At 52.4% G+C, this 15,233-nt stretch overlaps 1 protein-coding gene and 1 non-coding gene across 2 annotated transcripts; both read left to right on the top strand.

Moving 5' to 3' along the window:
* Positions 1-225: 225 nt before the first annotated feature.
* Positions 226-5,917, top strand: PV07_06580 (uncharacterized protein). Its single transcript, XM_016393568.1, has 2 exons — positions 226-5,146; positions 5,243-5,917. Exons 1-2 carry the CDS (start codon positions 541-543, stop codon positions 5,365-5,367), a joined length of 4,731 nt encoding a protein of 1,576 aa, XP_016246987.1. The 5' UTR covers positions 226-540; the 3' UTR covers positions 5,368-5,917.
* A 436-nt stretch (positions 5,918-6,353) lies between these two features.
* PV07_06579 lies at positions 6,354-6,470 on the top strand. The gene has a single exon (XR_001622144.1). It is a non-coding gene; the product is annotated as a 5S ribosomal RNA (ribosomal RNA).
* Positions 6,471-15,233: the final 8,763 nt, after the last annotated feature.

Here is a 15,233-nt window from a genome sequence, read left to right as displayed (position 1 = left end):
GCTCGCGCTTGAGTCGAAGCGGAAAGGCGCCAGATGGCGAGAGGCCCGCAGGAACAACAGCGACGGCCGTTTGGTCCCTTTGGCTCTGGTGCGGGCTTGGGGCTGCTGAGGCTAGTGAGGCCCAGCTGGTGTCGGTGCTGGTGCTGGTGCTGGCGCTGGTGCTTGGAGCGCATGGGGGAAGCGCGTCTCGTTGGAAGACCCGAGTCCCTGAGAAACTTTCTGACATCTCGCAAGTCAACTGAGTGTCCCCCAAGAATTCACAGCCGCACCTCAACCCGAAGACCGTTATTGTGGACAGTCAGGACGACATCTCATCCGCATTACTTTGATCCCATCTCTCATCTCTGACCGAGAAATACTGCACGCATCTTTATTTCTCGTCGCTCCTTTCCACGCCGGGAGAGGCCAGAATCCCCCCCCCGTGCGTGTCTGAACACGTCTTCCCTCCCACAGACTCTCCTCCCAGTCTCCGAATACATGGCTACCCTCATCTCGGACAGTTGAAAATCCTATCCCTACCTCCATCAGTAACCGCCCACGATGGCGAGCTGGGAGATTGGCACTCGGGCCTGGTTCCCCAACCAGTCCGAGGGCTTCATCCCCGGTGAGCTCGCGGAGAGAAAAGCTCTAGGTGATGGCAAGATCGCCCTCGTCTTCACCCTCTCCGATGAGTCCAAGCAGACAATCGAGACCACCGAGACTGCCCTCCTCGATACCCACAATGCTTCCTTACCTCCCTTGATGAACCCTCCCATGTTCGAGGCGGCCGAAGACTTGACCAACCTGTCCCATCTGAACGAGCCGGCCATCCTACAGGCAATCAAGCTCCGATATGCGCAGAAAGAAATCTACACGTACAGTGGGATCGTGCTGATAGCGACCAACCCTTTTGCACGGGTGGACTCTCTGTACGTCCCTCAGATGGTGCAGGTGTACGCAGGCAAGCAAAGAGCATCACAAGCGCCCCATCTGTTTGCCATCGCGGAGGAGGCATACACAGATATGTTGCGGGACTCACGGAATCAAACGGTCGTCGTCTCCGGTGAGTCGGGTGCCGGAAAAACAGTCAGTGCCAAATACATCATGCGGTACTTTGCAACTCGAGGAGCCCCAGGACAGGCCAGCAAGGGGACCAAGACGAGAGCAGATGCCATCAGTGAGACCGAAGAGCAAATCCTGGCTACAAATCCGGTCATGGAAGCCTTTGGCAATGCAAAAACGACGAGAAACGACAATTCTTCACGATTTGGAAAATACATTGAAATCATGTTTGATCAGAACACCGACATCATTGGTGCCCGGATAAGGACATATTTGCTTGAACGTTCACGACTTGTCTTTCAGCCATTGAAGGAGAGAAACTACCATATTTTCTACCAACTTGTAGCCGGAGCGACGGAAGATGAAAAACAAGAGTTGGGTTTGTTGCCTGTGGAAGAGTTCGACTATCTGAATCAAGGCAATGAGCCCACGATCGATGGCGTCGACGACGCCGCCGAATTTGCAGCTACAAGGAAGTCCTTGACTACGATCAACGTTTCCGAAGCCACTCAAAAGGAGATCTTCCGGGTTCTCGCCGCTCTCCTGCACATTGGAAATATCAAAATCACCGCCACACGCTCAGACTCGACCCTCTCCGCCAGCGAGCCTTCGCTGGTTCGGGCCTGCAGCATATTGGGCATTGACGCGACAGATTTTGCCAAATGGACGGTCAAGAAGCAGCTCATCACGCGCGGGGAGAAAATCACCTCCAATCTCACGCAGCAACAGGCCACTGTTGTGCGCGACTCCGTGGCCAAGTTCATCTACTCTAGCCTGTTCGACTGGCTGGTGGAGACCATTAACCACGGTCTCGCGACTGAGGATGTCCTCCAACGGCTGAATACTTTCATTGGCGTGCTTGATATTTACGGCTTTGAACATTTTGCAAAGAACTCCTTCGAGCAATTTTGCATCAATTACGCCAACGAGAAGCTCCAGCAGGAATTCAATCAGCATGTATTCAAACTTGAACAGGAAGAATACATGCGTGAAGAGATCGACTGGACCTTTATTGATTTTTCAGATAATCAGCCCTGTATCGATCTTATTGAAGGGAAACTCGGTATTTTGTCTCTTCTGGACGAGGAATCTCGACTGCCCATGGGCTCGGACGAACAATTTGTCACCAAACTGCATCATCATTTTGCAGCAGACAAGCAAAAATTCTACAAGAAGCCCAGATTTGGCAAGTCAGCATTTACAGTTTGTCATTATGCCCTCGATGTTACTTACGAGTCGGACGGCTTCATCGACAAGAACCGCGACACTGTGCCGGATGAGCAGATGGAAGTGCTTAAGAAGTCTACAAATGCCTTCTTGGTTGACGTGCTGGATGTTGCAGCAGCGGTGAGAGAAAAAGACACCGCCCAGACATCTTCGAAAACCGTTGCCCCCGGGGGCGGACGCCGAGTTGGTGTCGCTGTTAATCGCAAACCTACTCTGGGAGGCATCTTCAAGAGCTCTCTCATTGAACTCATGCAAACCATCAACTCCACCGATGCGCACTACATTCGATGTATCAAACCCAACGAGGCAAAAGTCTCATGGAAGTTTGAAGGGCCCATGGTGTTGAGCCAGCTGCGGGCCTGTGGTGTTTTGGAAACCGTCCGCATCAGTACTGCCGGTTATCCTACACGATGGACGTACGAAGAATTTGCTCTCAGGTACTACATGTTGTGCCGTTCGAATGAATGGACAACCGAGATCCGTACGATGGCGCAGAACATTCTTGTCAAAGCCCTTGGAAAGACCGCCCACGAAAAATCCGACAAGTACCAACTTGGTCTGACCAAGATTTTCTTCCGAGCAGGCATGTTGGCCTTTTTGGAGAACCTTCGTTCAGCTCGTTTGAAGGAATGTGCCATTATGATCCAGAAGAACTTGCGCGCCAAATACTACCGGCACAAATACCTCGACGCCAGACAGTCAATCCTCAACTTCCAAGCAGCTACCCGCGCATTCTTGGCTCGAAGGAAAACCGAGGAAACAAGGCGGAACAAGGCGGCGACAGACATCCAAAGAGTGTGGCGAGGGCAAAAAGTGCGCAAAGAATATATTCGAATCAGAAACGATGTCATTCTGTTCGAATCAATTGCCAAAGGCTATCTTTGCAGGAAAAATATCCTGGAAACTCGCATTGGGAATGCCGCGGTCGTCATCCAAAGAGCTTTCCGTTCGTGGCGAGCATTACGTGCCTGGAGGCAATATCGCAGAAAGGTGGTCATTGTACAGAACTTATGGCGTGGCAGAGTCGCCAGGCGCGACTATAAGAAGATGCGTGAAGAGGCTCGTGATCTCAAACAGATCTCCTACAAACTGGAGAACAAGGTCGTGGAGCTTACGCAGTCTCTTGGTGCGCTCAAGCGAGAGAACAAGGGCTTGGTTTCCCAACTGGAGAATTACGAGAATCAGCTAAAATCTTGGAGGTCGAGACACAATGCGTTGGAGACGCGGTCGCGCGAACTTCAAAGTGAGGCGAACCAGGCTGGTATCGTAGCAGCGCGCTTATCTGCCTTGGAGGAAGAGCACGCCAAATTGCAAGCCAGCCATGATGAACATATGGGTAACGCGAAGAGACTGCAGGAAGAAGAGCGCAAGCTTCGGGAGTCACTGAAGGTTTCCAACACAGAGCTCGAGACATTGCGACAATCAGTATCCACACATGAAAGTGAGAGAGGCACTCTGCGACAACAGATCAACGAACTGCAGGATCAGCTTGAGATTGCCCGACGGGCGCCACCTCCACCCGCCACGAACGGTGTCAACGGTGAGTATACCAATGGCACGTCTCAGCTCGCGAACGGCCTGATCAACCTCGTTTCTTCTAAGAAGCCTCTCAAGCGGCGTAGTGCAGGGGCTGCTGAACGGAGTGAACTCGACAGGTATAGCGCTGCATACAGCGCCCGTCCTGTTTCGATGGCGATCGACTCTCATACCAAGACGCTCTCTGGTTCTACGTTCAATCCTGGTTTGGACAGTGTCGAGATGGAGCTTGAGAACCTCCTTGCTCAGGAAGAAGAACTCAACGATGAAGTCACTATGGGTCTCATCCGAGGCATCAAGATCCCTCAACCAGGTGCCAATCCTGCCCCTACAGACAAAGAGGTTCTGTTCCCTTCGTACCTCATCAATCTGGTCACGTCCGAGATGTGGAACAACGGCTTCGTCAAGGAATCGGAGCGCTTCCTAGCCAACGTCATGCAGTCCATCCAGCAAGAAGTCATGCAACACGAAGGCGACGAAGCTATCAATCCCGGGGCATTCTGGTTGTCCAACGTGCATGAGATGCTGTCCTTTGTCTTCCTCGCCGAAGACTGGTATGAGGCGCAAAAGACCGACAACTACGAGTACGACCGGTTACTTGAGATTGTCAAGCACGATCTGGAATCTCTCGAGTTCAACATCTATCATACCTGGATGAAAGTGCTGAAGAAGAAGCTGCACAAGATGATTGTGCCCGCCATCATCGAATCACAGTCGCTGCCTGGTTTCGTCACCAATGAAAGCAACCGCTTCTTGGGCAAATTGCTACCATCGAATAATACTCCCGCGTATAGCATGGACAACCTCCTCAGCCTCCTGAACAACGTCTTCAAGGCCATGAAAGCGTACTATCTCGAAGACAGCATTATCACGCAAACGGTGACTGAACTGCTTCGTCTTGTGGGTGTGACCGCCTTCAATGATCTGCTTATGCGTCGCAACTTCTTGTCGTGGAAACGCGGTTTGCAAATCAACTACAACATCACTCGTATCGAAGAGTGGTGCAAGTCCCACGACATGCCCGAGGGGACTCTTCAACTCGAGCATCTCATGCAGGCCACCAAGTTACTCCAGCTCAAGAAAGCCACTCTCAACGACATCGAAATCATCCAGGATATCTGCTGGATGTTGTCGCCCAATCAAATCCAGAAGTTGCTCAACCAATACCTCGTCGCCGATTATGAACAGCCCATTAATGGTGAAATCATGAAAGCTGTTGCGTCGAGGGTTACAGAGAAGAGCGATGTCCTGTTGCTAGCTCCTGTGGACATGGAAGACAGTGGACCCTATGAGATTGCTGAGCCAAGAGTCATCACTGCGCTGGAGACGTATACTCCATCATGTAAGTATTCCCCCGGCCTCTTAACCTTTTGCGAGCCCGTTTGAGGCGATGCCACTCAGGCTATTCATCGATCGTACTGACATGGGAATCAAACAGGGCTCCAGACACCTCGTCTCAAACGCCTGGCGGAAATCGTCTCCGCTCAAGCCATGGCTCAGCAAGAACAAGGAGGCCTTCCCGAGGGGGCGATCGGTGACTCTGAAGCTATGATGGCACAGTGAAATGGTCGACTTGATTCCGCCACAGGGCTGGGATAATCTTGGTCGCGGAAGCGAGAATCAAAAGCAACGTTTCTGATGATTGCACGTGGAAGGGACAACCGACTAATCCATGAGTGGTTGGCGTCTATGGCCTAGACATTGGTCGAGGAAGAAGCAAGCTAGAGCAAGGACCCTCATCGCCGGCGTCTTGGTCGGCAAAGAAGCAAAGTCGAGGAAGGCTCAGGCGAGTAATTATACACACCTTTTTGGGCATAGCACTGCGGAGTTTACTAGAGCACTTGGGCTTCCCGTGCTTCTTGCAGAGGAATTGCTAATTTGGGCGCGGCGTTTCTGCGGTCTCTGACCATGTCAATGTTAATGTCAAGGCGGAGCTGGACACACATGGGACCAGACTCGGTTCGACCTTGTTTTGGTTCTCTCCGTCTTTCCCACCCCCATTTGTTTTATTTCTGCCATGTAGACACCCCGCGGCAGTGGAACGTCGACATTTCGGATACAAGTAATGTGCAATGTTGGAGCGGACGTGTTCTTCACTAAGGAGGAGATTTAGTCACGTTAGTCCAATGCATGGTTGTAAATCAGTGGCGGCCTACCAAAGAGCATGATCCCATTGGGAGTATCACCGGTTTCCTTAAAGTCCACAAAAGGCTGACCTCCAAGCCTACTGACCCGAGGCTGGCGTGGCAGTGAGTGGGCTTCGAGTCGCAGTGCTATATCGCAGATGTCTTGGTCCTCTTGTTAGTTAGTTGTCTTGACCATTTTTGGCTCAACTTGCAGACCACACATCGTGCGATCCTCCAGCTTGTGCCAGTTGTCACAAAAAGGAGTGTCTCAACGGCATTTTATCCCAAATAGAAAAGGAAATTAACATTTTCTTTGGGCTTCTCTGCAAGAACTTTTCATCAAGTATAGGTTGTCGAGGAATTTTTGTGGGTGTGAGGGCAAGCATGGATATATGATTTGGAAAAGCACAAATCCTCCCGCAATCGACCACAGGATGTGGAAAACAGGGCTTCCCGTTCGCTCAGCCGTACTTAAGCCACATGCCGATCAGTTAGTACTACCGTGGGTGACCAGGTGGGAATCCTGATTGTTGATTGTTTTTGCTTTTTTGTTTTTCTGTGGCGTGCATGGTGAGTGCTTCTGTTGCAAATACTGTCTCACCCCAGTCACCATCCATCATTTAATCAATTAGTCAATTGACCAACGCTTTCGCTTGCCTCAAGATGTTGCGAGCGGAAGACTTTTTGGCGAGAGTTAAAAAGGGGGGGACGGGGGGCGTTGTGGCTGTGGACCAATCAGGGTCTTCCTCCGGCATCTCAGCCAATCATCATAGCTGGGCTCGTTGGCTTCCATCTCTACCCGTAAGAGATAAGGCTGTAATACTCCGTACCTGGACTCACACGTCTATTGCGGTGGAGTCGGTCCCCGCTCTAACCATGGGCCTCTGGGACAAGCTGGCCCAATTCGACAGATGTGGAGCAACTTGTCGTACGGGATGAAGTGTAGTCGACAGCACACAGAGCTTTTGTCGTGAAATTCACATTCTGCTCGCAGCCGAGGAAGTTTGCTTCATCCTTCCCCAACGACAGGGTCGTTGTAACCTAGGTAACGATGCAAACGGGCAGGGCTTGAACTCCTGAATGCGCCAGACCTCGTGATCAACGCCACGCAAACCCATCTAAGTTTTTAGTACTCTATTGTACAATGAGCGTCTTGTAACATGCGTGCCACTCCAAGCGAAGTGGTCGTTCGCCAAATACCTCCCCCCAGCGCAAGGGGGCTCAGCCACAGTTCCCCAAAACGCAACTTAGAAGTCCTTTCGCAGGTCCGGCGATTTCCAGGTCGCCTTCAAGAGGACCCGGATGTCATCGCGCCAGAAGAACTTCTGCCCCAGAGACTCCAAGTCCCACCACTCCCAGTCCCGAAGCTCCGGCAATGCCTTGCGCATCTCGGACAACAGCCGCGACCCTTCGGGGGACAGCTCGGGAGAATTCTGCGCCATCGCCCAAGAATCGATCGCCACAAGCCAGATCCAAATCAAGCAGTCCCGCTCGGTGCGGGAGTTGGACACCCTGAACTTCGGCAGTCGAGCTGTCAACTGCGTCGTGGCCGAATGGTAGATGCACGCCTTCGGCCGCAAGCGATTGGCGCGATTGGCACAGTAGCGAAACAAAGCGAGGCAGATCATCTTCTCCAGCGAGGGTCCCCCAGGCCCTTCAGGGGTTCTGAACGCTGTGCAGGCATCCCAGAAATTCCATGCTTGGCCCGCTACAGGCCGGTAGACTTTTGACTTTTCCTCGCCTTGTTTTTCCTTGTAGGCTGGATCCTGCGGGCCCCAGTCCCGCTTGATGCTGATTCTGTTGATGATTTGGAGAGTCTCAGATGAGAGCGCTCCTGCTCTCGCGAGGTTCCGAAACCCGCACGGGAGTTTCTCAGTTATCTTCACATCATCTTCGTATCGAAAACGAGGAGCTCGTCGTATAGCCAGCTTCGTTGTGAGAGGCTGGCTAAGCGGTGAGTCGGACGGCTGGTCTCCGGAGAGGGATAGAAGTCTGAATGAACAGGGTCAGTCGCAGCCGATCCCAGCGCAGGAGACGCGCCCTCTGAGCAGGGAGGCAGGACGAGCACTTACACTGTCAAGGTTGCCCGAGCTGAACTGTCAACCCCCAAGCGACTGACGCCGCCTCGTGAGGCCACCATTTGGTCGACCTGGGCTCTATGTGCCTTGAAAGCTGCTTCATTTCCAAGACCTCTCTCGAACATTGCCAGGTACAGGATTGTCAGGATGGCACCGTCGTCCGCCCGAGCGTTGGGTTTCGCCAGCCTGGCTCTCAACTTGGACATTGCATGTCCTGCATGGATGAAGGCATCTTGTGGCAAGGGAGATCCCGGACATGCGATTGCTGTGTGAGCAACTTTCGTCAGGCCAAGTAGTACGTGAAAGAAGTCCTCGTATTTGGCCATATTCTCGAGCACCCAGTGCCCGTAAACGTTGACGACATTGAAGGCTTCGTTGATTGAGGCAACTGTGACCAACGATCAGCGGTGCTCGAGGGCTCATTCATATCTACTTGGCCAATTCTCTCTTTGTTCTTGCTGTGAAAGGGACAACCCACCCGTTGGCATGACATAGTGTATTACTGGACTCGTGTTAAATCGCCGTATTTCGTGACAGGATAGACTCTTTCACTTACGGAAGTCGATGGCGAGGGAGGCTCCGTGACGGTCGCTTCCAGAAATACAATCGAATGGATCAACTCGTGCCCCCCTTGTCCAATGCCATGGATTTGAAGATATCAATTCGGTCTCGGGCTTGGCCGGTTGTGCCAGTGAGCCGGCTCGAACCCTGTCGAGCTCAGCCTTGGAGTCGTCGTTGTCTGCCACCACGAGTTGCCCAACATTTATCTTCTTAATCTCTTGGTCCTCTTCCATCAACAGCTGCTCCACGCGTATTCGAGGCGAGTACGAACAAGGACGCTCTCCATCGCACGATGGATTCCATCCGTTCGGCTTGCTCGAAGCTGTGCTGGTGCGGTGTCTGAGATAATTCGGATATGTTGGCGCTGACCAGCAATGCTTGCTCAAGACAATGGTGTTGGCATTGTTTCGATGCCTGAACTTGGCTGCGTGTGAGCGTGCTTTGGACCGAAGGAGCTCATAGTCGTTTCGAGACCGACTTTTGTCGGGGACGTAGGGGATGTATGATAAGTGAAGGGGCATGGTCGCTCAGAGGAAAGTTCGTGGTCCCAGTGCAATTTGGGGCAAGACCTGAAGTTTTGGACAATACTTCTCAGGACACCGTCAGTCACCAGAGATGATCTCGAAGAAATCTTTCTCCGTCTTCCTGGTCGATGAGGGTTTATCCATACTAATACAGCTAAGGACAGAGAAACAAGGCAGTACGGTCCCTCAGCCGAGGAGGAAATCTCTCCACCGTAATAGTGCTAGAACCATTGTGAGAAAAAGCTTGGATAGGTGAAGCTCTTCGCTAGGAGGATCTCGCCGAAGGATTGAGGAGGATGCCCGGACGAATGAGCTCGACAGTCGTGGTTCTACCCCAGAGAACGAGCTGATGCACCGTCGCTGTGAAAGGCACTCGATTGGTGCTCTTGTTCGACCATCTTCTGAAGTTCGGCACACGGCATCTCTGATACGCTGCAACCTCCTTCTTTATCAGGCCATAACTCTGCAAACAGCGAGGGGGAAGCTGCCGCCCGCTCTCAGTGATCACCAGAGAACCAAATGGCAGTCTCGAGAGCCATTTCTAAGGCCGGAAGGAGGCGGTTGGGACTTAGTAATCGCCTAGTCACTCGCACGTGCGTTGCGCAATCAAAAGAAAGGCCATCATCGAGGTGACTGAATCTCAACCTTCTCCATGCTATGTGCTGTAACATATAAGTCATGGCAGCTATAGTAGGAGAGGAGCAATCGCCGATCACCTGAGGTACACAAGACTGGTTGCTGGCAGATGGTGACACCAAGAGATTCTTCTCCAAGCCCTGCCTCATCAACGAAGGCTTAGGTTAGTGAGGCGGCCCTGCCCGTTCCACCTAGCCAGGCAGGGGTCTCTTCTGGAGAGCCTAATCGGGCACGATAAGCTGCCTTTTTGGCAGTCGTCGGGTGCAATTCTGTGGAAAACTGTACCTAATCTCCTCGCCCCCCCTGCACCACCACAGGGGAGGATGCGATGTCCAGCCCCGGGATAATCCCATTCCTGCCGACAGCCAGTTGTGATGGGTTGCTCGAGTCAAGGCAGAGGGAAACATCTTTTCATGTCATGTACCGGTCAACAGCTCACCTTGCTTTTCTCGGTCGGTCTCTTAGCTTATGGATTTATGTGTTTCCGTGCTACCAAGGCTATGATGAGACGTAACAGGAAGACTACGCCGGTGCGAAGGCGAGCGCGGTGCAGAAAACCCCGGGTTAATTTGGTTGATCAGGCTGAATCCATGGTGGTTTGCACTTTTAGCATTATAGGCCCTGCAACTATGCCATTGGTGACACTGTCTTTGACGGTGATGCGAAGCAAATTTGTCAGACGGAAGCGAGGTCCAAGCAAGCCAACATTGCCCCATGTCTGGTGAATATGGATTCCTGCGGCGAGAGACATGCCTCAAGTGGGCTGAGGTTTGCAGTGGGAGACTTGTGCCGGAACAGCCTTCGAAGAGTGGGCTGTGGTTGGTTCACGCCAGACAACAAGGGCTGGGCCTGGCCTCGTTCTTGTTTCAACATGGACTGAGAGTCGATCGGGGTTCTAGTCTTGTTTTGAGTACTGGCCGGCCCAGCATGCGGTCTTTCTCAACTTCGTGTAACCCTCGTTGCCATTAACACTTCCTTCCTTCATCTTTGAGAGCCGAGAAGGGTTGAGCCTCAGCCCTGCTGCCACGCGCCTTGTTTCTGCGTGGATGCGGCATGGTCTTTTCTCGATGTTGGGTTGGATGGCGTGCAGCAATAGGGTTGAGACCTAAGGCGCACTCAGCATCACGCAGGGCTGTGATGGGCTTTCACCGCCCTTTTTCACCGGCAAGGCAAAAGAGTGCGGACATGCTAAAACGCCATCCGGAGGCAAAATCCATGCGAACACGATGTATCCCAAGAAATTGGGCGTAGGTTAGGCGCCCCTCTTCCCCCTAGCCTTCTCGACGCACCAGCTTCACCGGGCAATCATGGACGTATCAGGGAAACCTCCCACGGCACGTCCTAAGCGTCCGTTTATTGGCCCCAGGCGCTGCCTCGCTGGGCGGGTGCAGTTGGCCCAGAGGCCCGAGATGGTCGATAGCGAAGATAGCAAAAATTCCAGGGTCCCGGTCCAGGGTCTGTATTAACCCCTGATATTCCCCATGTTTGTGCACTTGTCTTTCCAGTGGCAGCAATGACGGCTCTGTGTGGTTACAACAATGGAGATTTTAGTAGGTTCCCCAGCGCCTCACCTATGAAGCGATTAAAGTCGCCATGGGGTCACCAAATTGCTGATCAGCCTCCAGACTCGCCTGTCGCCTGCAGTTCGGGGTTCGGGTGTGTCCAATGGCAATTCCCTGGCGTTTTTGGATGTACAAGTGGCGCCAGCACCATCCTGCCGACGACATGTGTGGAAATGGAAGAGCAGGGTGCGACTCCTACCGTCGGAGTCATAGCCTGGTGGGTTGACAACCTGTTTCTGAGCGACGCCAGAGGGTCTGACGAGAACTTTGGCAGTCATGCCGACACCCCGTATTGTGCGACCATCTCCCTATATTGGAGCGACTACTTCTACACGCATTGGGAGTGCAACACAAGAGCTGCTGACCCAATAACAATACTGGCTACCCCAACCATCACAGGCGACGGTGGAGTGTCGACACGATACCTCAACGCAGCCTTTTCAGCATCTGGCGAAGCATCTTCTACCGCCACTTCGTCAGGAGGAAGTGGCGGCAACGGAGACACCAGCAAGGGAAGCGGTTCAAACAGCAGCAACATCGGCGCCATCATCGGCGCCATTGCAGGCGTCGTCGCCGCGGTGGCCGCCATTGGTCTGTGGATCTGCACAAAACATCACTTCCACAAGCAACGGCAATATGAGGTTCAGAGGGATCAAAATATCGGACATAGTCGAGATCTGGTGGTGCGGAGGAATCACGACATGATGAGCGTCGCGGGCGAGATTGAGCGAGGGCGACCCGTGAACGTTTACGTCAATGAGCTTCACTATCATGACCACACGGGAAGGGGAGGGCCGCTGAGGTTGAATGGTTGAATTCTGCGGAACCACGTCGACGAGTCTAGTCACCACTCTGGTTATGTATTCCGTATCAATCTAATGTCACCGGCACAATTGAAAATGACCATCTATTGACTCCAGTTTATCCCCGCTGTCGAACGTATCGTGGTCATCGTGATAGGTCAGGACGGGAAGGAGGTGGGAGACATGGAAGGTATAATGGATGTGATTGTTGGATGGCGTTGTCGTGCGAGTCTACTGGTGAGTCTTTGTAGGGAAACTGACTCTCGTGTAACATATGTTGTACGCTCGCACGCCTGATAGCTGTGTGTGAGAGTATCGCCCACATCCACAGGCTTGGCGATTTGACCGTAATCATGAGGTTGCTTAAGTTGAACACTTCTTGTCTGGTGTTCGAATATCATCAACTGAACGTCGTAGGAGTAAAGTGGGGTTCAATCTACTCGTATGGAAAGAGAGAATGGAGGGACTAGTGCAGAAAGAGCTGTTGCTGGCTGCGCTGATCCCGTCCTGAAGATGGAATATGGGAGGCTCCACAGGCGCCAAAGGAGGCAGTGGGTCCCAAACTCCCGGTATCCACAGATATACGCCGCATTCGGAAACACAGCGATATAGCCAGCGGAGGAATTGCAACCGTTGTACGCAGTGCTATGTATAACAGCACGACGTGGGATATAGGCACTGGTCCCGGCATTGGCAAATATAGCTGGTATGAAGCGATAAGCACAACCAGCATGCATAATTCGGAGCAGCTTGCCATCGAGCAAGCAGCCAGGTAATGACGAGAGCAAACATGGTTGTTGGTAGTAGCAATTCAAACACTGTACCCCTCATTCTTCAAGCCATGCTCATAATCCCTGTGGTAGCTCAGCAACTGCGATTAAGCGCCTGACCAGCTAGTATCGACCTAGTAAGACGGGGTAAATTTTAAACGCGTTTAAAAATACGGATCTGTTGTGGGACATTCCTAATAGCCGTGCCTCGAGAACAACGATCCGGACGACTGACTGGGGTCTACTCACTAATAATGACATGCTTTATTTGATAGACTCCCTTGCTGCTTACAGACGCGACGGAATACGTCCGACTTTCTTCAATGCTTCTTTGCTCTGTTCCACCGCCGATGCAAAGCCCGCGACCAAAACATTATAGTCCAACGTCACGAGCAGGAAAGTCATGCCCATGGCCGCCCGCGTGGCCACCATCTCCGAGGAAGTCGCCATGGAGCCGACGACTTTTCCGTGCTTCTCAGCGGCAGCAAGCACAGTCGATAGGGCCCGGGTAAACTCTGGCTCGGGACCGTCCACCCCTCCTGGCAATCCAAGAGACAGGCGCAGGTCGTAGGGTCCAATGAAAGCCCCGGTCACGCCGCGCACGGCCATGATGGCGTCGGCGTTCTTGATTCCTTCTGCAGACTCGATGATGGGGAGAATTGCCACTCCGTCGTCTTGGGCCATGTCGTAGTAGGTGCCGAATTGCGTGCCGAGCAGCTGTCTGCCAAAGGCGGCGTTGAAAGGGCCAAAGCTCCGTTTGCCCCTCGGAGGGTAGATTGCATGGGAAATGATGCGTTCCATCTCAGCCGCGTTGTTGACCATTGGGATGATGATCCCTGCCGCGCCGCTGTCCAACGCCCATTTGATCCATTCGACGTCGTGAGAAGGAACGCGGACGATGGCCGAACATTTGCCTTTGGAGGCTGCCACCACGCCGTGCACCATCTGAGTCATTTGTTCCGCCGACATGGGAGAGTGCTCCATGTCGATCATCACGAAGTCGAACGCCTGAGCAGCTAGCATAGCAACAATGGGGGCTTGGACGGTCAGCACCGTGCCCAACAACGCCCGGCCGAGCCGCTTGTGTTGGTCTCGGAAGCGTGCAATGCCTCCATCGCCTGGTACATAGGCCGGTGGGTTTTTGAACATGATGGCCGAGTTGAGTCGTGTTGCTTCAATTCAGTCAAACGTGAGCTTTACTTGCTCAAGTTAGGATTGTATACAAGAAGTGAACTATACTAGCAAGGAGGAGAAGAGTGAAAACATTCAGGCAGCTTGCTCGGCGATATAGCCGGGAGGGAGACGTGCATGGACGGCAGTGTTTGCTTGAACATGTTGGTAAGCGTGGACCAAATGTTGTGTTGAAAGTAACCCTCGGCTATCAGCATTCCCAAGCATAGTAGAGCCGGCAAGGTGACAGCACTCGGACCGTGATATCCGTCTCTTGTGTCAGAAAGCGATTGGTCACAGCCTTGTCCTGCACTATGACTGAACAATGTATAGCTAGTGGCTTGAATCTCCTGGAGTCGTCTCGGTTTGGTGGTTGACCAATATGCTATGCTTGCCGTACCTGCCTTACATCCAGCTGGTTTCGACAGTGAATACATGGTGTGCTCTCAGACTGATTCGACACAAGTTTCGGAAACACCCTCTGCTCCTGACATTGAATAACGACCAAAGATATCAACCCGTGCAACCCGTACAGCTTGCAGCTCATTATAATGTCGCCTTCAGAATAGATCTAGTAATCAGAATGCTTTTCAATCGATCTGCAAAAACATGCTCTCCTAAAGTTAAGAAGTTGCCAACAAGACTAGTCAGACTGGTGAGAATATCGTCGTACCTCGAACGTGGGTGTTAAATAGTGGCTCGGAATGATGCCAGCATTTCCACACTGTCCTGGTTGCTCGGCCTGGACTATGGGAGACCCTGCTGCCAGTATGTTGAAACATCGTTCTCGCCGTAAGCAGTGGACCCGGTATCGAAGACTGAAACACGTCTCATGTCCCGCCTATGTTTTCCTTCGTATTCTCCATGGGTCGCCCTATGCAGCACAGCACAGTTGTCCCATATCGCGACATCATTGTTATCCTGCCAATGATGTACAAACTTATACTTGTCTTGTTTGACATGCTCAAATATCTCTTTGAGCAATTTTTGACCCTGTTCCAGGTCCATTCCGTCGATATGGTGCGTATATGATGTAACGTAGAGATTCATTCGACCAGAAGGTTCGTGCAATTGAGCAATCTTGTGCTTCGCCAGAGGGTGATCCATTGGATTGATATTCAGGAAAAGGGGCGAGTCCGGATTGGCCGTCTTTCGGTTGTGGAACAACGAGTTGCAGCCCACGAGACCCTCGATCTCCT

Source organism: Cladophialophora immunda (assembly GCF_000835495.1).
Source record: "Cladophialophora immunda strain CBS 83496 unplaced genomic scaffold supercont1.4, whole genome shotgun sequence".
Taxonomy (NCBI): domain Eukaryota; kingdom Fungi; phylum Ascomycota; class Eurotiomycetes; order Chaetothyriales; family Herpotrichiellaceae; genus Cladophialophora; species Cladophialophora immunda.
This window is presented reverse-complemented; position numbering and strand designations above follow the sequence as displayed.

What these genes read in the sequence shown, in the direction of transcription:
- PV07_06580 (XM_016393568.1), top strand. Translation starts at nt 541, where the DNA reads ATGGCGAGCTGGGAGATTGGCACTCGGGCCTGGTTCCCCAACCAGTCC. An exon ending in GGAGACGTATACTCCATCAT is followed by an intron (nt 5,147 to 5,242) that starts GTAAGTATTCCC and finishes GGAATCAAACAG; the next exon opens with GGCTCCAGACACCTCGTCTC.